Source organism: Gambusia affinis, linkage group LG12 (genome assembly GCF_019740435.1).
Source record: "Gambusia affinis linkage group LG12, SWU_Gaff_1.0, whole genome shotgun sequence".
Classification (NCBI taxonomy): domain Eukaryota; kingdom Metazoa; phylum Chordata; class Actinopteri; order Cyprinodontiformes; family Poeciliidae; genus Gambusia; species Gambusia affinis.
The window spans coordinates 23,023,235-23,044,585 of NC_057879.1; the positions used below are offsets into that span (position 1 = coordinate 23,023,235).

Sequence of the window (21,351 nt, forward strand, 5' to 3'; positions counted from 1 at the left end):
ACCAAAACCATAAAGATAAAATATGTTGGTCAATGTTTCATTTATTATGGTTCAATAGAAACTCTAAACAGGTGGGTTTTTGTCTTGGTTTAAAGGAATATGACTTTATTCTTGTACAAGTTTATCCTCTTTATATTAGGACTTTTTTTCTGAATATTTTGAATTTATCTTTGACCATTCTCACAATTTTATTTTATTTTGTTATTGTGGCCCTAATATTCTATCATGTGAGGGAGAGCCATGAAACACAAGCATGTAGATAAAGAAACCTGGTCTACAGAAATACTGGAAATACTCTATAAGACTGTGTTAATAGCAGAGATAAAAATCTGAATATAATCTCAGTACCTGTCCAGTTTGTGCGTTGACAAAGTGCAGGGTTCCCTGTCCGGTACCAACCACCACCAGCTGTTTGTCTGGACTCAGAACCACACAGGTTGGTTCGGAGGAGAAGGTCGACACCAGAGCACTGAGGTCAAACACAAAAAACTAAATCTTTACAAAAACCTCAACAATAATATGTTCTTTAAGTAATTTAATAAAAAACAATGCTGCTTGCACATTTTAGTTTTTAATTATGAGCTAGTTGCACTGAGGGGAACACGTCTCTAACTGCAACCATAAAAATAAAGTTCACCTCATTTCTGGAGCGTCGCCCTCGCTGCTGTTCAGACACTCGATCACCCGGACTCCGCGGTTCCCCTCCAGGCCTGCAGCCCAGATGTGAGCCGATGTTTCCGGAGGCTCGTTAAGCGCCTGCTGGACGAAAAGCGCCGGCCAACGGGAGAGCGTTGAGGTGTGGCGCTTCAGGAAACCGCGACAGTCGTCCAGATATTTATCCAGGTCAGCTGATGGAAGAAAGGTGACATGAGCGATGAAATGTTTCGGGAATGCAACGTCCTTTCCCATGGTCAAATTATTTATAACAGTTTTTCTGAAAAGACTTACAGTGAGGTGTGTTTTCGGGCTGTTTATCTAAAAAGAGAGAGAAACGTTTAAGAAAAAAGACCAATTATCAATCAATAACCAAAGATAAGCAAACTTGATTGTTAAACCTCATTTATAAATCTTAAAGGAGACGTATTTTGCTTCTTTGTTTACACATTTACACTCAAGCGTGAAAATGGCTGCAAACAGATGCTTAGTTTGAAAAGCAACTTTGAAAAGCAGAACTGGAGCCTCCTGCATAATGAGAAAGAAAACAGCAAATGCTTTCTGGATGATAAGACAACAAACAGTTTGTCTTTTCCAGCAGCCATTGTACAGCGCATACAGCGATAAAACCAGCTGACCAAACCTGCTGCGTATGAATTTTGCGTAATAGGTCCCCTTTAATCATTTTCTGTCATTATCTTCATTCATGCTCACCATGCAAGTCGTACGTCTCCAGCAGGTGGTGAAGGAGGCCCTGGCTCACATTGGCATGCAGGAAATAATAATTGGAGAGAAGCGAATCAAGAGCCCTCTGCTGTCCAATCTGAATCTATACGTGTCCACAGAAAGACAACAAGGAGTTAAAAGTGCTGTTTCTTTGAACAGGAGTTATGAAATATGAATATAAATAAATATATTGTTTTGTTGTAGCGTTTAAAAGTGAACAAACCAAGCTTGATGGCAGATGCATGAGTGCGTCGGCTTCAGAGTGAAGGAAAGAGTCGTTTCCCTCAGGGTCCGCCGTCGCCCACTGATAACCTGCTCAATTAGAAACATTTGATTGTATTAAAGAATAAAATAACAAAAAAACGCTGGTATGCTTATTTAAGGAAGGATGGTGTTTAATTTACCGGCCAGAACGAGGTGAGCTCTGTATCTTTCGGTTGCTGTTGGGAGGAAAAATCCCTCAAAGCCTCTTTTCACCTCCGGGTTGCTTAGAGCCAAAACGTCGTCTGTGTTTTGGCAACGAGACGGAGCGGTCAGGCTGCAGGAAAAGGTCCAAACAGAGAGAAAAACACAACCTTACAGCGCCAAAATGTCAATGCATCCTTCTAAATTTAAATCTGTAAATATTTAGTAAAGGATTTATTACAAAAACTATTTAAATAAACATTCTGATAAAAGGTCAAGATGTGAAAATGCCACTCTAAGTATTTCAATTTAAAAAGTGTTCAATGCTCTGACTGCATTTGTGGGCGTATTTAAGTCAGAAATGTTCTTGAAGCTTCTCTGATCAGCAAAGATCAAAACTAATTAATCTGATGCAAATTTTGTTTTTCAGTCTTTCCTTTCCTATTTTTTTTTAAACACAGTCAAATTGCATTTATACACCAGGTCAAATGGAGGTCAAGGATTTCTAACTAAAAGATCCGAGAAGTTCTGATCATATAAAAAAAAATCACATAAAAAAATAGGAACCATTTTTTTGTAAAAATAAAATAATTTTTTAAGCTTTAATTTTAATTAGCTAATTAATTTTTTTTAATTAAAAACAATTACACTAAGAACAAATTACACTTCAGTCCAATGAAACAAAATCTGCTTAGAGCCACAAAACTTGAATAACTCTTTGTTCTTATAATACCTACTATAGGAAATTTGTTAAGATTTTTTTTTATTAACTTGAATAAATTTTTAGCTTTATCACATTTCCTTCAATATAACATTTGACTTTTTAACACAATGAAATATAAATTAGAAAAAACTGCACTTAGTTTGACACTTATATAATGTTATATAATGTGGGAATATTTCCTGTTATTCTCTGTGGCCTATAAAACTGCTAAACATTTTTATTTACCTTTATATTTTAAAATATTGTGCGATTTTTGGTCAAAGTCAATAAAAGCCACATTTGGCTCCGGAGAAGCAAGTTGCAAATCGATGGGTTGGACTTTTCTAATTTTTCCACAGTAAATTTTATTCTACTGTAAAAGTTTATATTTTAAGGCGTTTTTACTCGTGAATAGCAGTAGATGGCGCTGTACCTTTGTAAATTCTGCACAATGCGGGTGAAAACTGCCATGGGAACCCGTCCTTTAGGCTTCCTGGAGAGCTGCAGCACTTCCTCCCATGAGACCTGGCCGTCCGGTGAAGACAGGTTGTTACACGTGTTCAGCACAGAGTACAGGTCTCTCTCCTTCAAACCTGCAAATAAAGAGGAAAACACAAACAGACCAGAATGAACCCTTTCTTTAAGTCAAACTTCTGAGAAAGTTTGGAAATGGTCACAGTCAGATGTTGTTGTAGTGAAACATTATGTTCATGGCACAAAAACAAGAAATATTTCAGTTTTTGTGCAAATTCTGAGGTAGATGCCTCATAATTTCAGCTGCAGGATTCTTTACAGACAATACATTATTGAGTTGTGAAACTGAAAGAGTGATAGCCAGCTTGTTGAAGTCAAAGGTCATGGTTCTGAATCGGAAAAACGATCCACTGTGACCTCTGGTTTGGAGGTCAGACTTCAACCTCCATCTCTTTAAAGATTAAGCAAACTACAATAATTTACATTTGCAAGCATGCAAAGGTAAATTATTGCTCTCGTCTTAATTTATTGTGTGATTAATTGATTTATTGTTTATTATGACAGGTGAAGTTCATGTTGCAGAACTTTACCGTTTTTGCTGACAGTGAGAGCTGCCAGGCTCAGACGGAGTCCAGAAATGTCTCTGTACTGGTTGCAGAGTCTCTCCAGGCTGGACTGGACCAGCAGACTCAGAGACTGAGGCAAATCCTGCAGAGTTTCCTTCAGCTGAAACACAAAAACACAGCATGCTCTCACTCCCGTCAACTCTTCGGGTTAAGAAATAAACCTAAATATGAGTCTATACCTTTTCAAAGGAGGCAAAGTTCTTCAGGTCTTCACAGGCCAGGTGCAGGTAGAGCGGACTCACCGCTCCTTTCTTTGTTATTAATGTCTGGAGCTGAATTTATAGCACAGTTTCCCAGTAAAAACAAGTTCCGGTAACATTCAGAAAGACAGAGAATGTAAAATCAGAACCTGGTTGTTAAATGCAGAGTCACTGAGCTTCTTCCCAAAAACATCCAGCTCCTTCTGAACAATCTCCCTCTTATCCGGCATGCTGAGCTGCCCCAGAGGAAACAGCTCGGCTCCTTTTTTCTTGGCTAAAGTTTGCAGCAGAGGTGAACTGGATGCGACGCTCAGCACCAAGCAGACACCCTGATGAGAAACAACAATATGTTTATATATATAATGTCCAACTGAATAATTTTATTCTCAGTTTTAATTCTCTTGTAGGGCTCGAAAATATGGCGGAAAAACGTATCACGATGCAAGTGTTTCATATCAGTCTGTATCGATAATTATTGATTTGTTTTTGTTTCAAAAATCTGAAATACAACCAAACTGGTGGGATCACCTTTCCTGTTTTATCTCCACACAGATGCTTTTGATTTTTAAGCAGTTATGAGTCACAGTGGTGAAACCTTAAACTGCTACTGTGCCAGTTACTGAACAACTCGTTGCTAGGTAACCAAAGAGTGAGTGAGTTGCTAGGTAACCAAAGAGTGAGTAGTTTATTAGACCAACTTCACTAAGCTGGCAGAGATGGGTTGAGCAGTTAAGGTCTTTCCTCTGCCTGAATCTCCCAGAATGCTGTGCGGCTCTGGACTGGAGTTCAGTGAATATTCTATCAGATGTATCATCTATTGATATAGATCACGTATCTATAGCGATATATATAGATACGTCCTATTCTCTTGTAACCAACTTGAGGAAGCAGCTGTGGGATCCAGTCAGAGCTGAACTGTCCTTTGCCATCCTGGACCAGATCCACTCCATCAACCAGAACCACCAGAGGTTTCTTCTTCTTCTTCTTCTTGTTTTCACTCAGAGTGGAGTGAAACTCCAACAGCAAGTCTCTAATGAATCCAAAAATAAAAGGTTAAAACAGCTGGAAAGAACTGCTGGTGCAGAAACTCTCTATGTAGGAGTTTCTTACTTGTACAGGTGAGGAAGAGGTGACTCCTCTTCTGTGTGTTTATTGTTTCTGAGCCACTGAGCAAGGCATCGAAGGAGGTTTTCCACGGAGCGCGCCGACTGGCTGGCAGCTGTGGAGTAAGAGACGACGTCGCAGTGGAGGTTCGTTTTGGATTTCAGTCCAGTTCGGAGGGAATCTGCTAGAGCAGCCTGACAGGAGGGAATAAATGCAGGAATATTTGGTTTAACAGCGATAAATGTAACTATGATACATTTCCCCTGGAAACAAATCATTTTACTGAAAAAGATCTTTCCTCATAATCTAACTGGCTTCAAGTTTACACTTGGGTTGAATGTCTATTGATCAATCATAGAATAAAATAGAAAATAAAATAATACAGCTGTTTTTCTAATCCTTAGAACAATAGTGAGTTTAAAGGGGGACCATTTATGCAAAATTCACATTTTGCATGTTTTTGTACTTCCATTCGAGTCTCAACTTCTTTTAGAAATAAAGTGAATAAATAAATAAAAAACACCTAAAGGTTTTTTTTGACAATAAGTTAATGCTTTTTGTGTGTGGAAAATAAGCCGTTTCAAAAAACTCCTGATTGTTGAATCATACTGAACGGTCACTGCGCAACCCCAGTGGAGTTCTGCCCGTCACCTAGCAACCCAAGCTGAGCTCCTGCATGTTTGTTCAGCTGATTTTGTTGTTGAAGCTTCTTGCTGCATTCTTGTTGGTTGCATAGGAGGCTCCACTTCTGCTTTTCAAAGATGTATGGTTGTATAATTGCGCAACTGTTTGCAGCCATTTTCATTTCAAAATAAGCAGAACCAAATAGATTAAATTCTCATCATCTAAGAATGATTTCGTGCAGAAAATGTAACGATCATGTTCTGTTCAGCTCATAAACTGTTAAAGCTTAATAGGTCACCTTTAAGGTGCCTCTAATTAGTGGACTTCATTTAATCAGACAGGAAATTGCCCAGGAGAGAAAATGCCTCTCTAATTTGGATTCGAACCACCTGAGGATGTAAATTTACCATGAAGACAGTTTTCCCCTCTCCAGGTCCTCCTTCTATCACCACCATTCCTCCCTTGTTTTGGATCCGCTCCACCGTCTCCAAAGCCTTCGCCAGCAGCTTAGTCCTGCCGAAAAACTGCCTCTGCAGCGCCCCCTGGTGGACCTCCTGCTCAGAAACCTCCAGAGCAGTTTCTGCCTCCACATCCTCCTGCGAAAAATAGAAAGTGTCGCATTTCTGTCTAGTTTCTAGTGCAAATATCTCAAAACACTTGAAATAAGCTTAAAAGTACAAGCTTAAAAGTAACTCTTCGGCAAGATATAGGAGCTTAAAACTAATTTTGAAAAAGTATTAGTTCCACTGGCAGACCATTAAACTTATAACAAGAAAAATATTTTCCTTTAAGTAAAATAATCTGCCAGTGGAACCAGTAATTTTTCATCAAGAAGCTTAAAGAGCTTGAAGGTGACCAATCTCCAATAACCAACATTAAAATCTGTGAAACAAATAGTAAATAGGCTGAACTTCTACTGGTGCACTCTTACACTGGAGTCGTGCACTAATATTGGTATTCGAATGCCTTGCTCAAAGGTACATTGAAAGAAACCGGAAAATTTCATCAATTATTTACCTCAACAAACAGCTTCTGAACAGCCAACCAGAGGTCTTCCAGCACAGCTTTCCCAAAGTCCTCCAGCTTTTTCACATATGGCTTCCCCTCCACAACGCCGCCCCAAATACATGAGTAACTATGAGAAACAGTAAAAGACTTTAAAATGGAGCTAGAAACGTTCTTTCCTAACCAATTTCACAACAAACACTCATTTTACTGATGGCTGCGATCATTTTTGTCTCTTAAGTTTTAAATTAAGAGACAATTTAAAACTTAAATTGTTTTAAATTAAGAGACAATTTAAAACTTAAATTGTTTTAAATTGTCTCTTAATTTAATAAAGTTTGATAAAGTTTATAGTTTATCGTATAAACTTTTTATACCATAAAAAGTTTATCGTGTAACTTTTTAATACAATAAAAAGTTAGCGTATTAACTGTTTTCTAAACAAACATACTTCAAATTCTTAACACAACTTTGTGTTATTTGAATGTACAATAATTTTAGCTAAAAAAAAACAATTCATACATAAAATGAGACACAAGGGATTCGTCCAACATCCAATGATTCAGCATCGTCTGTAGTTTCTATAAAAGTAACAGTTTAAAAGAAAAGTTTTGGTTCGATTTGTTTTTCTCACATTCACGTCAGCTCTGTCTATATGTTTGGACTCACTTTTCAGTGATTTTAACTCCGTCATCCAGGAGTCTTCTCTTCAGAGAAGAAAGTTTCTCCTCAGCGTCTTTTGATTCGGCGGCAAAATCGGATCTCCAAGCCACCGGAACTGATCTGGACGCACAACGGGATCAAAGAGCGGTTAAAAGTGAAACAAACGAGGCTGAACGACTGATGTTTCCTGCTTACTTGATGATGCTTGGATCTCTGAAGTAGCAGAACATCCGCTGCTGAGCGGCGCCGGGGTAAAGAGCCTGGAACTGACGGATCTCCATCTCTGTGATGGAGAGACCGGCTGGAGCAGAAGCCAGCTGCATTTTAAAAATATCGTTATTTACCTGCTTTAGATGAAAATTCAAACTATAGACACATTGCAACGTGATGTCCTGTACGCAAGAGCTGCTAGCTGACGTCAGTGCTTTTCTACTACTTGCCAACACTATGGCAACTGAATAACAAGGTCAGGAAATAGTTTCAATTAAGAAATAGCGAGGGAGCATTATGCTAGCTTGACTTTGACAACCTTAACATGTAGATGGGCTGCAGAATTTGTTGTGTTTCAGTTAAAAAGAAAAGGTGACCCACATATGAACTATAAAACGTAAAGTTGACCCACATGCCAACTCTGACAGGTCATTAGTAGAGCACATGTTTAAATTAGCTAATCGTCCACTGCTGTGTTCAGACAATCACTTAATAATCGCAAAATGAACGTCAGGCCAGAAAAAATTTAACTGAATGTTCTGCTCTTTGTGCGGGAAATGTTTCTGTGTTTTTTGGTGATGAATCCTGATAGTTAGTGGAGCTGTTGTCAGTCAGTTGCTACGGCAACAGGTCTGTGTGTTAGTGTAGCCAACACAAAGAGTGAAAAAAAGAAGAACGAGTGGTTCTGCGTCATTCTTCAACGGTGTTTCTGCGTTGTTTTTATTTTTCTGTAGCGCACTGCACTAAATTACTAAAACCAACATCTCCAGGTTTAATTTGTTTACTTGGATTGTTCTACTGCAGCAGCACGGCTATGGACGGCAAGTAAAAACTTGTCTTTTTGCCCTCCGGATGTAATCAATAACATGCAACGTGTCTATAAAAATCGCTGGTATGACAGGCCGTACCCAGCTGTACTGCGGCAGGTCTGGAAGGACGGGTCTGGGAGGAACCTGGCCGTACCTCTCCCCCAGGATCGCCACCAGCATCTGGCTGTGGCACACCTCCGACAGACACAGCGCCGCGGCCCGCTCCGACTCCTCCTCCGTGATGCCCCAGCGAAGCTCCACCTCCTGCAGGTGGAGGCAGTGGGCGGCGGCGCGGCGGCGGAGCTCAGGGAAGACGCAGCGCACCAGGACGTCCCGTTCGGCGTGCATGTCTCTGAAGGTGGAGGAGATGAACACCCGAACTCCTCTCCATCTAGGAGCAGCAGGAACGTTTAAATATCAAGTAAACATCAACTTTAACTGCTAAATCAGGTGAGAAACTTTACCTGAGCTTCGGGGTGGCTGGCACTGAAACAATGTTTGAAGTCTGTGGTTCTTTGGCTCCAACTGGTGGTGGGATGTTGTACAGTTTGTCTAAATGCTCGACATGATCCAGCAGCCTGGAAGATCCTCGCTCCGCCACAAATCTGGTCATTTAAAGAACGTTTACTTTGGTTAGCAACCTTCAACTGTTTGATAGTGTTAACCCAAAAGAACTACTCATAAATATTAGTTGCACTGAAGAGCATCTGATATTTGTTCTTCAATGAGGGCATTACATATTCTACAATGCCCTCAGATATCGTACTTATGTTTACATCTTGTTCTCTTCATACAGTGTTTTAAAGTGTTTCTGTATGTTTCTTGTTAGAAATAAAGATATTGGGGTACAAAGAAAAAAAAAGATTATTGAAGAAATCTGAAAAGTCAAAACAAAATCCTCAACACATATTTGTCAAACCTTATTCAATTGAAAGTTTACAAAAAAGCCAGGTGAGTAAATTAGTGCTTAAGAATGCATCTGGCAAAATAATTTAAAGGGAAGCTAAGTGCTAACGGTTTCAAAGTTAGCAAAAGTGCTAAGCTAACAATCCGCTATTGGCTCATTAGCGGAGATGAGAAAAAGATTTTACTTTTTGTTGTCATGAAAAACTTCAGGATACAGTCTTGGGTAAAAGTGAGTGTTACAAGGTTTTCATATTTGTCTCATTTGCTTTTGGATCTAAACTTTTCTCCATTTTTACCTCAGCATTTGCTCACTGAAGCCCTTCAGCACCACATGGTTTCTGTCATGAGGTTCTTCTGGGAGTCCAATATGGCTGCACAGAACAGAACAGGGTAAGTTGAAACCCACACAGCTTCAGAAACGGAAATTAATGCAGAATGGTTCATGAAAAAAAATACCTGTCAGATATGAAGATATTGACACAGAGAGCTTTTTTGTTCTTGGTTTTATAGTTCTTGATACCCCAAACAAGTTCATTATCCAGCCAATAGTGTGCGATTGTGATGATGTTATCCACCTGAGAAAAAGGAGTATTTAGCTCTGACTTTATTCAGAATAAAATCCTGGCTGCAAACATACAGTCAGACCAAAAGCTGCTGTATAAATTATGCCAGATTACTGCATCAGGCGAGAACTGCAGATAAACCGGCATCAAAGTAAACAGGAGCTGTGATTTTGAATAACATTTTTGCATGTATAAGTATTTCAGAAAAGCTATTATTTCTGTTGGTTTCATTAAAGGTGATCTATTATGTTCCTTGAACAGGTTAGGATAGGTCTATGGGTTATATTGTGTATTTTTATTGTATATTTTGCTTATCCTTATATAATGAGCTGTCAGTCTGCCCAGTTCTGCATATTTTCAGAAAGAGCTGTTTTTGGGCACCTTATCACTAAGTCCCAATAAGCCACTACTGGCCACGCCCCCTGAAACTCAACATTTACACTTCCATGTGAAAATGGCTGCAGACAGTTGCACATCCTTAAATCTTTGAAAAGCAGAAGTTGTTTCTGGATAGTAAGTCAACAGCAAAACACTTGTCTTTTTCCAGCAGCCAAATACATCAATAAAACCAGCTGACCAAATGTGTTTAGGTTGCTAGGCAACGTGTAACCTAAGCTAGGTTGCTCAGTAACAGGGCAGCGCCTGCTGATTTGTGACTTTACATTCTGGTGGTTTTTAAAACAGCTCATTTTCCACACACAAAATAACATTAACTTACTGTCATGTTTGTTTCTAGAATCAGTAGAAACCCAAATGTAAATATAAAAATGTGTAAAATGTGAATTTTGCATAATAGGTCCCCTTAAAGTCATGACCAAAAACATTTTAACTGTAATCTAAATCATCAAACAATCTGTTTAAAAACCATTAAAAACATCGGGTTCCTTTTAGAACTTTAATATCTGTACTGTGATTTGTATACCGTTTTATTTTCTCTGTTCTCAAATAGCACATACCTTGTTTTTCTTGGTGAACAACTGGTAGAAAAAGTTAGAAGTTGTATCCGTGTCTTCATAATGATTGGTTGATTCCTGCAAAAGAAGAGTCCATTCAACATTGTTACCTCTAACAGCGCAACAAAAGGTCTGTGCAATAGATGGATTATCTGGCACCAAACTTATGGATTTAATGACTCTTGGTATAAAAGTATCTTCAGTTTTCAATTATCTGCAGGACTGGAACTAACAATTATTTTAGCAATTGATTATTCAGACCATTAATCGAGTAACTGTTTAAAAAAAAAAATTGGCAGACTTTTTATTTATGTACTTAAGCCACTTTGATATCACATTAGAAATACAAAAAATAAATAATTCAGCTCCTTTTATAAATAAGACCTTCTATTGCCTAAAATCCAATAAAACAATTTCTTTAGTTGATCATAATGTACAGTTATTTAACATAATTAACAATTGTTTCATAACTACTATTTTTAATCACAAGACAGCTTTTTTATTCCATGTCATTACAGGAAAAGTTTTAAACTCTCGTCTTTTATGCAAGCAAATATGCCTGTAACTAGTAATTGTTTTAGTAATCGATTATTTTATCAATTATTCTGACAATTAATTGATTTATTGAATACAAATATTTACATAATATTAGAAATACATAGGAAGATGCAAATAAATGATTAAATTCCTCTTGAACATTTTATTGCAATATAGCATTCCTTCAATGTACACTTGATCATTAGCAAAGGATGCACCTGCAGTTAAAAAAAACCCTCAGCCATTTCTGCTTGATGTAGCATCAAGACAGTGGGTCATTTTTTTAGATAAATTTTTGGATTAAACTATTTATATTTGGGTAAAAAAAGGTACTTAATAAGACAATTTATGTCCAGAATTTGAACTAGGTGAAGCTACAACTATGCTACATGAGACGTTCGTAGAATGTGTTTACAAAATATATACGGTAGATATTATATATCTTAAATAGAAAATTTATATATTTTGTAGTTTTGGCTAAATCACTGCACTAATTATGTTGTTCGTTCTCATTGTGTATACTCCAATTAACAACTAATCTAATACTAGAGTAGTTGATTATTTCAATAAGTGATTCATCACTATCAAAACGATTCTCCAATTCGCTAACTGGAATCTTCTCTCCATGTCAGTTTTCTTAATGCTACACGTAAAATTGTATGATGCACAGAAGCACCAAACATCCTGACCTCCATTTCTTTGGCCAAACTTCTGGCGTTTTCCAGCAGGACGTCGGATCGCAGCTCCACTTCGTTGTAGCTGCTGTTGCAGGTCCTGAAGAGCCGGCAGTTTTCCGATCGGTTCTTGATCATCAGAGCGAGCAGAGCCGACACCTCCATCATCTGCAGTGGTTCATGAACACGAACAGAACCTTACTGGGAGCTTTTCTCCACCACAGAACCGATCATCAGTCATTCAGTTACTTTGAATCGTTAAGCGGCTTCCTTAAAGCGATTCGGCTTGTTGGCAACATCGTAACGTCTGACGTATTTGCGTGACGACGTATCGTACACTTTAGAAAATATCCAAGATGGCGTCGCGGCGGAAGCACTTCAAAATATGCTTATATTTCACAAAAAAGACGATAAAAGGTTCGGTTGCAATATGCTCAGCACTTTAATCGCAATAAAAGAGGAAATAACTTCAATATCCTCAAATACTTGACCACACAGCCTGCAACCGATTTGTACATGTAAAGTGTTCGATGAGTTGCTTAGCAACAGCGGCGGCTCGAGGGGGCGGAGCTTCGAGCGCAGAGTTTCCTGCTGTGTACGTGAAACTTATTGTATTAATGTTAACTCCATACTAAATGAATAATTTACATCTCACAATAACATTTACAGTCAAATTCAATAAATTGGAATATATTTTTAGATGAGGGTCGTTTATTAAGTTGCATTTCATGTTGAAATGTTTATTTTACAAAGGACTTCTTATTGTTTACTAAGTTCTAAATGCGTTTTAATGGAATACATCATGGTGCATATTTTGAATTAAAGTGTTTGTTTCCTAATTCGATGAGAATCAAAAATAGAATCGATAAGCAAAATCGATAATGGAATCGGTATTGATAAATTCTTATAAATTTCCATCCCAAATCAGGTTACTGCAAAACCAAAAGTCACTCACAGTCGGAGTGAGAGGGTCATGCTCTTCCTTTTTTCCACAACACTTCCTCCTGCCATCTTCTTCTTTTTCTCCATCTTTTTCTTCTTCCTTTCCTCCTTCTTCTTCCTCCGTTTTGTCCAGTTCCTCTGGGTCCGGTGGGATGCAGAAGTCCTGCTTCCTGCTCCAGGACTCGTCATTCCACGAATGGGCGGCGACGAAGAGGACGGTGTTGCCGGGAAGCGGAGGCACGTTGTAGTTGCAGGAGATCTGGATGGCCGTCTCCAGAGCTTTGCGGTAGCGGTCCAACAGGTCGATGCTGTAAAGCCTCTGACTTTAAAACACAATTCAAAAGGTCATGATGTTTCAGCTATATCAGTTTTAATGTTCATTTTAAATGTAATATTTAAAATGCAGATTTAGGATTGGATCTAATAATTATTGTAGTAACTGATTATTCTAACAATTGACTTAATTAAAAACTGACATATTCTGAAGATTTGTCCTTTATGCAATATTAACAATACATTAAAACAGTTCCATTCCTTTCCTAAAGAAAGAAATAAACATTTTATTGCCTAAAATGCAATAACAGCATATGTGTACACTGTATTATTTGTAGCAAAAGTTGCATCTCCAGAAATAATTCAAACATCAAATTTCGATTTTTATTTTTAATGAATTTGGACCAAGTGGAGCAAAAACTTTGCTATTTGAAAATTCTGGGTACTATGTAGAAAGCAAAATGTTTTTTTTTAACAGCTTTGGCTTAATTACTGCTATGAGTGTGTTATACTTTCATAAAATGACCTTTAGTGAGGATTTGAGACGAGTCTGTATACTCCAATAAACGATTAATCAATTACTAAATTAGTTAATATTTTTGCAATAATCAGTTAATCACACTAAATCCAATTAATCACAATTAATCAGAACAGTTACAATTAATGATGATTAATCGTTTCATCACTAGCATCATTAATGTCACATTTTTACAGTCATAATCTAATCTTACTTGGCCTTTAGAAGCTGGGCCTTCTTGTTCTTGTACAGTCGATAGATGAACGGCACGCAGAGCGTCAGCTTGATCCTCCCCTTCTTACACTTCTGCCAATCATGCCGGCTGCGCGGACTCTTGGGAACTTTCTTCAGGATGCTCAACAGGATTTCTTTGGCAGGTGGGATTGCTTTCTGGGAGGCAGAGGCTAAACGAAGGAAGAGGTTTTTTAAAAAAAATCTTTTCAATCTTTAATGCTGCGTATGTTTTGTGTCTAAACCAAATTCATGAGGAAATGGTAAAAACTAAACACCACAATAAACTAGTGGCTTTGTATGTGCAAACCAATACACTTACATTCTTTAAAAAAATTTTAAAAAAGAACATGCTAACTGTAGTTAAAATAAAAACTGAGGAATAGATGGATCTATTTTAAAAGGTTTTTATTGGCAGATTGGCAGATTGTTTACATAAGACCAGATAAGGCTTTAATAATCAAATATTCCATCAATTATTCTGATGATTAATCAGATAAAAAAATGGCACATTTTTCAGATTGTTGATGTAATCATTTGCAAACAAGCAAATAATTCAATTAATTTTTTAAATAAAAAACAAACAAACTGATAATTCCTGAAATACTACAACATAGAATTTTTTTAGTGTATGCTTCCTCATCTGCAGCAAAGGATGAATCTGCAGCTAAATAAAAAAAATACTGTCTATTAGTTTGTTGATTAATAACTGCACAACAAATGGTGCTTCGGATTTTTTATTTTTTATTTTTGCAGAATTTGAACCAGGTGAAGCTAAAAACGCCACTTCAGGACTTCTGGATAAAACATATTTACAGACAAATGTTTTGTTTAATCTTAAATGCAAAACATATATTTTTGTACCGTTTTGGATTAATTGATGCTCTCAGTGTGTTGTTCTTTTAGTATTATTTTAATATTAGATTAATCGGTTCAGCCCCAATTCATTCTCTAAATTAAACTGAGGTGGTAACTTTTTTTGGTTGTATTTAACAAGTTTTCTGCATTCAGTAAGTTTAAGTCCTTCATATCTATGATGCGTCTTACCTAAAGTACGAAGTTCCAAGATAACTTTGTAAGCAGCGAGGAATCGGAAAGGAAACTGGCGGCTCTGAATGACTGCTTTCTGTGAAAACATCCAAACATCAACATCAGAGGCATGTTTTTAATTCAATCGATCTGTGGCTCATCAGAACCTGTCGCACCTGATTGGTCAGCCTGCGGAGGATCTTTTGGTGATGAGCCTCACTGATTCCTTTAGTGATCATGTTCCTCAGGTTCCTCAACATGGCCATGAACGGCAGAGATCCGCTGTCTGAAGAGGAGAAACAAACATTTATCACAAACTTTTAAGGCTTTCTTCCAGGACTGAGCGATAAATTAAATTTTATCAAATTGTATTTTTGGATTTAACTATTGAAAAATCTTTTTTTTCTTCCCCATAATGCTTTCCTTATAGTTTCCATAGTTCACAGGGATGTCAATGCACTTATGGCAGCCATCTTGTTTTTCAAATGGGTTTTACAGGTTCTAGTTATTTGGACTCTGAGTTCAGGTGATTAAATATTAGGGTTTTTGTTTTTTAATTACAAGGGTAAAGTCATAATATTATGAGAGTAAAGTTGTAATTTTTATGAGAACTTGAACACGACAAACAAAAACTTAACCAGCTCAGTTTGTGTTCATATTCTGTTATTTTCCATGTTGGACTCACTGCTTTATCCTCCTAATATTACAACTTTATTCTGGTAATATTCCGACCTTATTTTTGTATTATTTTGGCTATTGTCGTAAAACTTTATTTTTGTTATTTAAAAAAAAGAAGGAAGCCTGGCAGTAATATTACATTGTACACATGAAGTCAAAGTCTAAATAAAGAGAAGCTGTAAAATACGATTGTCAAACAAGATGGCCGCCACCGGGCTTGCTGACATCACCATGTACATAGTACTGTGTACCATGATTTTCCAAATTTTAAATGCTCAAAAGCCAAAAAAAAGTTGGTTAATCAATAAAACCGATTTATTTCCCGGCCCTGGAACAAACAGTGTGGTTCATCTTTTGTTTTCCTTTTATTTAGTTGACACTAACGATGGCTGAGTTTGAGTTTTACTTTCAGACCTATGAGCTTCTGCCAGGTGGCGGGGTTGTTGCCCTCCAGACTGATCAGTCGTTCCCACGTCTGCGGCTCTTTGAGCTTCATGCGCTGCCTGGCTCTGTCCGGATCCCACACGCCTTTTATTCCACTGCGGGTGAACGCCTTCGCATCGCTGGGGTACCTGCAGAAAGTCAGACACAGAGACTTTAAGACGGTTTTCTGCTAATCTCAAAAACTATTTTAAAGATTTCGCCTTAAAATGGGGGAAATAAATAAAAATATCACCAATCGCAACTGTTTAGGTTTTAGTTTATTGAGTTGTTTTAAGATTTTAGTTGGGTTTGGACTGGGAAAAACTTTCTAAAATAATTCCCACGAAGCTGAATGCAAAATAACTATAACTTAAGTTTAATACAAATTCATACCAAACAAAGTTCATAAATATAAAGTATACTTGGTTTCAGCTCCAGGGTTTTACTTTTTTAGACATAATAGAAACAACCTGTTTCTTTAAATCCAACTTAATAATAATGCAATAAATCAACTAACTAACTCCTGAATGAGTAGATGAATGAGTGAAAAATTAAATCAACTGAACAAAGCAACAGTCTCTGGATTTCAGTCTCCACCATCAGGATGTGTGCGTCTTACTTTTTTCCCAGGATTGCCATAACAAATTCAGCAGGTTCTTTAATGTGAAGCTTCTTGATCAGCTTCTTTATGCTGAACTCGCTCTGCTTTTTGTCCACCACCTCTCTGCTGCCCTCCAACTGGAACTGAGCAAAGATAAAATGCCTGTTAGTGTTTGAACTGCAGCAATTAATAATAATAATCAGTCTGCAGAAACTTTATTTTATTTTCCATCTGTGACTTGCTGAAGTTAAAGTAAAAAGTAAACAAAGTAGTAACTTACAAAGTTCTTCAGAATTTCCGGATCAGACTTGAGAAATTTGGCCCATTGTTCAAGGTCTGATTTAGATGGTTTCTGAAAATAAAAATCAGACAAAATACTGAAAACAGAGAGCTAAACCAGTGGAGGACAGTCCAGTGATGAGTTACAGAAACAAGTCGACTCCACGAAAGGGGACCTATTATGAAAAATTTACACATTTGCACATTTTATACCTCAATTTAGGTCTGAACTGCTTCTAAAAAAAAAAACAGCCCTAGAACTTTGAAAAAACAACAAATAAAAACAATAAGTTAAAGTTTTTTGGTATTTAGAAAGTGAGCTGTTTCAAAAACCTCCTGGTTGTTAAGTCAGGACAGGCAATGTGCCACCTAGCAATCCCAGCCCAGCCCGTTACCTAGCAACGCCAGCCCAGCCCATTACCTAGCAACCCCAGCCCAGCCCATTACCTGGCAACCCCAGCCCAGCCCATTACCTAGCAACCCCAGCCCAGCCCATTACCTAGCAACCCCAACGGAATTTGTTGGGCGTGGCCAGCAGTAGCTTATTTGGATTTAAAGTGACAGAGTCCGTAAAACAGCTCAAAATAAGCAGGACTGACTAGACTGAAATCTAATTATCTAAGAATGATTTTGTGTAAAAAAAAATGCAACAAATATGTTTTGTAACACCATAGATCTATCCTAATCAGTTCAAGGAAGCATAATAGGTCACCTTTAGTGTAGAAATGAAAAGGATTTTGGACAGATTTTTAACTAGCAGCACACACTACATCTGTCATAACATACAGTTTCCTCCAAGTACAAAGCTGGTACCTTTTTCTTTATTAAAGTAAGTTGTCTACCTTTCCTTTCGGTTTCTTCCGGCTGTGTTTGCAGCGGTGTTTGCGCGTGTTGTATTTGGCCAGCTGGTACTCGCTGAACTGCTTGAACTTGTCGACCATCGCCTTCTTCAGACACGTCGGAAGGCACTGGGTGAAGCACTGGAAGAGGGTAATCAGTTAGTTTAGATAGAAATGAAGAAGTGGAGGCTGGATGGAGAAACTGATGCTGACTCAGACTTACTGTAGAGTAGATTCTGACTATTTCCAGCCAATCGGAGGGCAGCTGCACGGCAGCGCAGAAATATCTGCGAACGTGCGGCTTGGTGGGGTCCAGGTTGGCGGCCAGAGCCAATAAAAAGTTTGTGGTGATCCTGATGTTTAATTCTTGCCTGGTGTAAACAGCAACCTGGACGGGAACCGAAGAGCAAACACACAGATTGATTTGATGACATGCATCATAAATCCTTAAGTCCTTACAATGGCACCTGTGTTTTTGTTCATTTAATTAAAAAGAAATGAAAAGAAAAGCTAAGTCATTTTAAATAATGCTTCTACTTGCATGCAAATGATTTAAAATGTTTGTTATGTAAAGAAAACAAGCATAAGGATTTTAAACTTTTATAACACCTTTCAAATTATTTTTAAGCAGATATGAAGCATGTTAGTAAAACCCTAATCTGCTGCTGCACCAGTTACTCAACAGGTTGTTGCTAGGTAACCAAAGAATGAATGAGTTGCTAGGTAACCAAAGAATGAGTGAGTTAACTTGCTAAACTCGCTGTGAGAGGCTGAGCAGCTAAAACCTTTCAACTGCCTACATCCCCCAGAATGCAGTGCGGTTCTGGACCGGAGGTCAGTGATATTACGTATTGCCTATTGATATTGATCACATGTCTATCAGGATATATATTCTTATTTATTTATTTACACATAAATATTCCTGCTTTACGGGACACTAAAGGCAGTTTCTATTAAACTATAATCAGGTGATCTCCACTCCAATCATTGTGAGATTACTAGCATCAATGGACTGAACGTCTGATGAATTAGGTCAGTCACTTTATTATTTTACGTTTCTTAGAAGTCCTTGATGTTAAAGGAAGCCCATTATGCAAAATTCACATTTTGCATGTTATACTACCACTTGGGTTTCTACTGCTTATAGAAACAACCCAAGTGCTTTTTGCTGCTTTTCAGAAATAAATTAATGGTTTTTGGTTACGGAAAAAGAGCCGTTTCAAAAATGTGTTAAGTCACATTCAAGACTTGGTGGATGCCAGTTTGGCACAGTTACCTAGCGACCGAAGCAGAGCTCCAGCATGTTTGGTCAGCAGGTTTAATTCTTGTTGGTTGTGCAGGAGGCTCCACTTCTGCTTTCCAAAGGTCTACAGTTGTATAATTGAGCATTTGTTTGCATCCATTTTCACATGCGAGTGTAAATGTTGAGTTGGGCAGCTTATTTGGATTTACAGTGACAAGAGGCCCTAGAAAAGCTCAAAATAGGCAAAACTGAGCAGACAAAATGCCACTACCCAAGAAGGATTTTGTGCAAAAAATGTGTTAAACACATTTTGTATCGCCCACAGACCTAACCTCTTCAAAGAACCATAATAGCTCTCCTTTAACGGGTTATAAACTCAGCGAACTGTGCAAAGACCGACCTTAAGAAGGAACTCTGGGTCCCAATCAGAAACATCCTTGGCCAGTGCAGTGATTTTGGTCCAAACGCTGTCCTCTGAGTTCCAGTCCGGCTGGCCTGGAGATTTGCTCTTATTGACCAGAGAGCAGCAGACGGCGTTCAGCAGGAGGTACTGAACGACACAGAAAGAAATCAGCACCCAGGGGTCAAAGGTGACAACTTCATTTTTGTTCTTACAGTCATTAAAAATAAGACCTTTTTATCTTTCAGCTTTTCTAAAGTGCCTTTATTTCCTCTGTCCAGTTCTGGAAACTCTTCCTGTCTGACGGCGACGGAGTCATCAGGTTTCTGGGTGATCATGTCCATTTCTACGACTGCTGTCTCCATGGCGATCTCAGCGTCCTCTTCGTCGTTTTGCACCTCAGACAACATGTTGTCTTCGTCCAGCTGCTGATGAAGCACGGCCACATTACAGAAATCAAGACAAGCAGTCAGAGCAGCTTCAGTGCACATTTTCAGTTATTCTGTAGTTTAAACAAGATATTCACAAACATTTTATAGAAAGATCAAGTTTTTCTCACTGATTATAATCAGGCTAATTTTTTCTTATTTAAGTCAGTTAGGATTATTGAAATTGGTTCAAGTTGATAAATGCTAGAATTAATATATTTTCTTATTAGTTTCTATAAAGGCAGAGGTTTTCGCAAAGATCACCATGTCTTCAAAAATTGGTTTTAAGTTAATTAAATTGTAATATTTAAAGACAAAGGAAAAAGTACTAGTTACCCTGACAGTTTATTTAAACTAAAAACAAAACATTTTTACTATGCTATAAGTGAAATAATCTGCTACTACTAGTACTTCTTCCAGCAATACTAAGGAATTATTTACTTAAAACAACTTCTATTTTTTGCCGAAAAGTTATTTGTAAATTAGTTTAGTCTTATTTCAAGTGTACTCAGATGTTTGCACTAGAAAATAGACCAGAAAGTTGGTAAGATTTGTGATTTTTGCAGTGAAGACAATAAAAGAAGCATTTTTTAAAAATTATATACATTTTTCTCCTTTTCTCCTTACATTATAAATAATGTAAGTGAACTGAAACATAAATCATTAGGCTTATTTATAGCACAGTTAACATTTTTAAATAAGAAATAGAGTTTTTTTTCTGTACCACGCTTGTTTCTTCAAAGGACGACTGCATCTCTTCTGATATTTCCTCTTCTTCTTCTTTTGCATAATTTTTCTTTTCTCCATCTTGTTTCAGGAATGAAGGGGGATCAGCGAAGCGATTCACCAGCGAATGCCCAGTCAATGATGAGGAAACCAGAGCGTTTGAGGCAACAGCGGAGGTGAAGGAAGAGGTACGACTCTGAGACCCGGAGGAGAGGAGTTTGTTCTGGGTGCTGAGGAGAGGAGAACTGATGGAGGAAGAGGAGGAGAGCAGAGAAGAAGAGGTGGAAGACAGGCTGGTTGGCTGAAGAGACAGAAGGGAAGAAGGATGAAACAGTGACGACCTGGATTTTATCGTTGACCCCTGGGATAAAATTTTATTCTCCAAATTTGGAGGGCAAAAGTTGGAGGTCTGACTTCCTGAAGCCCCATTAAGCTGCTGCAAGGTCAGCGCCTCCATTTCTGCAGAGAGACACAAAAAGTAAAGCATTCACATGTTCTTACTTCCACAAACATTGGTGCATTTTCTAATGACTGCACAATCAATGTCCGCGCCTTGTTTGCCACAGTTGACAGGTTAATAATCCCTCCTGTGACTGTAGCATGTCCTCCTGTCACTCTATCAGGGCCTGCAATCAGTCTTTTTGCAGAAATATTTAATAAAATGAGAGGGTTAATCTGCACAGCAACATAACAAATGGAAAGAACGTGGCTAAATTTCACCAATCAATTAAACTCTTCTTCCTGCAGTCTTGACATTTTACACACAACCTTTTTAAAGGGGCAGTATTATGTGTTTACCAGGCACATGCCGCCAATTTATAACACAATCAAGTAACTCTGTCACCTTCAGTTGTTATAAAAATGCTCTATGTCTAATATGACTTAAAAGAAATTTTACTTTGTAAT

At 37.9% G+C, this 21,351-nt stretch overlaps 1 protein-coding gene across 1 annotated transcript in view; it reads right to left on the bottom strand.

Annotated features, from left to right (window-relative positions):
- Positions 1–21,351, bottom strand: part of tep1 (telomerase-associated protein 1) — a 35,164-nt gene that overhangs the window by 12,883 nt on the left and 930 nt on the right. The window contains exons 2-35 of the mRNA XM_044133698.1: positions 20,444–20,904; positions 19,525–19,719; positions 19,292–19,441; positions 17,872–18,036; positions 17,652–17,789; positions 16,811–16,882; positions 16,549–16,673; positions 15,921–16,078; positions 15,005–15,114; positions 14,847–14,925; positions 13,783–13,972; positions 12,792–13,101; positions 11,852–12,004; positions 10,629–10,703; positions 9,566–9,684; positions 9,406–9,480; positions 8,668–8,808; positions 8,303–8,594; positions 7,380–7,501; positions 7,191–7,304; positions 6,534–6,651; positions 5,924–6,112; positions 4,899–5,086; positions 4,668–4,818; positions 3,938–4,117; positions 3,768–3,860; positions 3,553–3,688; positions 2,922–3,081; positions 1,785–1,918; positions 1,604–1,692; positions 1,369–1,483; positions 949–975; positions 638–848; positions 349–469 (exon numbers count right to left, since the gene is read on the bottom strand). Of these exons, the coding sequence (XP_043989633.1) occupies positions 349–469; positions 638–848; positions 949–975; positions 1,369–1,483; positions 1,604–1,692; positions 1,785–1,918; positions 2,922–3,081; positions 3,553–3,688; positions 3,768–3,860; positions 3,938–4,117; positions 4,668–4,818; positions 4,899–5,086; positions 5,924–6,112; positions 6,534–6,651; positions 7,191–7,304; positions 7,380–7,501; positions 8,303–8,594; positions 8,668–8,808; positions 9,406–9,480; positions 9,566–9,684; positions 10,629–10,703; positions 11,852–12,004; positions 12,792–13,101; positions 13,783–13,972; positions 14,847–14,925; positions 15,005–15,114; positions 15,921–16,078; positions 16,549–16,673; positions 16,811–16,882; positions 17,652–17,789; positions 17,872–18,036; positions 19,292–19,441; positions 19,525–19,719; positions 20,444–20,902 (5,154 nt within the window). The 5' untranslated portion in view covers positions 20,903–20,904. The remainder of the gene's footprint in view (positions 1–348; positions 470–637; positions 849–948; positions 976–1,368; positions 1,484–1,603; positions 1,693–1,784; positions 1,919–2,921; positions 3,082–3,552; positions 3,689–3,767; positions 3,861–3,937; positions 4,118–4,667; positions 4,819–4,898; positions 5,087–5,923; positions 6,113–6,533; positions 6,652–7,190; positions 7,305–7,379; positions 7,502–8,302; positions 8,595–8,667; positions 8,809–9,405; positions 9,481–9,565; positions 9,685–10,628; positions 10,704–11,851; positions 12,005–12,791; positions 13,102–13,782; positions 13,973–14,846; positions 14,926–15,004; positions 15,115–15,920; positions 16,079–16,548; positions 16,674–16,810; positions 16,883–17,651; positions 17,790–17,871; positions 18,037–19,291; positions 19,442–19,524; positions 19,720–20,443; positions 20,905–21,351) is intronic.